This window comes from Propithecus coquereli, unplaced genomic scaffold (assembly GCF_000956105.1).
Source record: "Propithecus coquereli isolate 6110/MARCELLA unplaced genomic scaffold, Pcoq_1.0 Scaffold29, whole genome shotgun sequence".
Taxonomy (NCBI): domain Eukaryota; kingdom Metazoa; phylum Chordata; class Mammalia; order Primates; family Indriidae; genus Propithecus; species Propithecus coquereli.
The window spans coordinates 1,660,932-1,662,755 of record NW_012148507.1 but is presented as its reverse complement, the minus strand read 5'-3'; the positions used below and the strand labels follow the sequence as shown (position 1 = coordinate 1,662,755).

The window sequence follows — 1,824 nt, the reverse complement described above, 5'->3', positions numbered from 1 at the left end:
CTATCATCTAATTATTAATCAATATTCAGGTTCCTAATTTTGGTATAAATGTCATAAATTATATTTTATACTTTGTTTAAATCCAAATCCAAATAAGGTCCATACATAAAGTTTAATTGATGTTTCTTTTGAAAATATCTTTTAACTGTTTATGTGATCTTGGATGGACAGCTTTCCTCTACTTTCATTTGGTCAAATCAGAACATTTTTTTCTTAAAAACTAGGGATATTTTCATCGAAGGCAAAACTATTCACAGATCATCTTGTACGGAAGTCTCTTGGCTTAGAAAAGGATTTTGATACAGTTCATTTCAGATATAACTTAAGTTCACCTAAGTCCAAACCTACCTCTACTCCAGCTGCAGCCAAGAGCCACCGGATGGCCTCCATTCTGCCCCGTCCATCATAGTAGTGCAGCTTGGGCTTCGCCGCCATGATAGTAGTCTCTTGCTTTCTGTAAACACGAATGAATACTTCAATTAATTGGTCCACAGAAGCAAAATGTACTTTTGGATATAAGGTTGGTGGTATGTGCCTTCCTTGTGGCAGGTTAGAGGAGTCCCCAGAAGGTCTTCCTTGGCCCAGTTTCTTACCTCCATTGTAAAAATGCACCAAACCAGTCTCACGCTGCCATTTGTCCTTAATTTGAGAACCTAAAGAGGGCAGCCTGGATCCCACACAGGGGGAGGCCCTGGGTGCCTGGGAGGGACCTTTGCACCAGAGGACATCCCTGACAGGGAGGAGCAGGAGGGAGCAGAGTCACTCTTGAGCTGTTCGGCTGCTACGCCGCACTCGTTCACAAGCAGAACTGGGGCTTAGTCTCGTCCTGACTGTAGCCAACATCTAAATTGTCTTTCACAGAACAAGCTGCTCATTTCCTTTTCCTATTGGATTTGCATATTTTCCCATTTCTGGGTGGATTTTATTTTATAACCTCGAAAAAGGGTAGTCGCTGCATTAGCTTTCTATTATAAGGAAAGGAACCAACATTGGTTTAGTGTCTACCAAATAATATACAATTTCTCATTTTTATTCACATTTATTTGTCAGTGAAGTTACTTGATGTATATCCTGTTACTATTCTAAGTTTACAGTTGAGATTGTTCATATCTGTAGAGGTTATGTGATATGCTAAACCTAGCGTGGTTTTTATTAGACAATAATTTTTTTTTAGTTTTAAGAGATTTATTCTGAACCAAATGTGTAAATGTGTATGACCAGTCTGAAGCAAATGACCCCAAGGGAAAATGTGCTGTGACAATAAATTCTTGGAGCTTCTCTACACAAGCATTTTGCAAACAGTAGGTCATGACCTAGTAGCGGGTTATACAATTAACACAGTGGGTTCTGACTAGCATTTTAATGTTGCATGTCATAGAAAATATCAGCATGTATATCATGTGCCAAGGGTAAATTTTTCTGCATGTGTGAAACATTAATTCATGTTGTGTGCGAGTGAGTGCACATATATGACCGTGTGCTTTGGGTGGTTGTACGATGTAACAAATACATGCGACTGGGACTAGCTAAAAAAGCTTGACAGTTGTTGCTCTATTCTGCACTATTGACATTTTGGGGTGGGTATTTCTTGCTGTGAGGGTCTGTCCTGTCCCCTGGAGGATATTACAAAGCAGCATCCCTGGTGGGGTCATGTGCTTCCACCCACTGGCAGCATAGTGTTGTGCCACCCCACCCATGTGACAACCAGACACATCTCCACACTTTATCAGATGACCCTGGGGCAAAATCACCCCTGGCTGGGCTGAGAACCACTGCTGTATTCCAAGGTAGCACATAAAAGGGAACCAAAGGGATCACCTCACA

The 1,824-nt window shown here is 41.1% G+C and overlaps 1 protein-coding gene across 1 annotated transcript in view; it reads right to left on the bottom strand.

Moving 5' to 3' along the window:
- LOC105813797 (glutathione S-transferase A1-like) overlaps nucleotides 1–1,824 on the bottom strand; it is a 21,545-nt gene that overhangs the window by 8,152 nt on the left and 11,569 nt on the right. Inside the window, exon 2 of the mRNA XM_012648591.1 lies at nucleotides 349–454. Within this exon, the coding sequence (XP_012504045.1) occupies nucleotides 349–435 (87 nt within the window). The 5' untranslated portion in view covers nucleotides 436–454. The remainder of the gene's footprint in view (nucleotides 1–348; nucleotides 455–1,824) is intronic.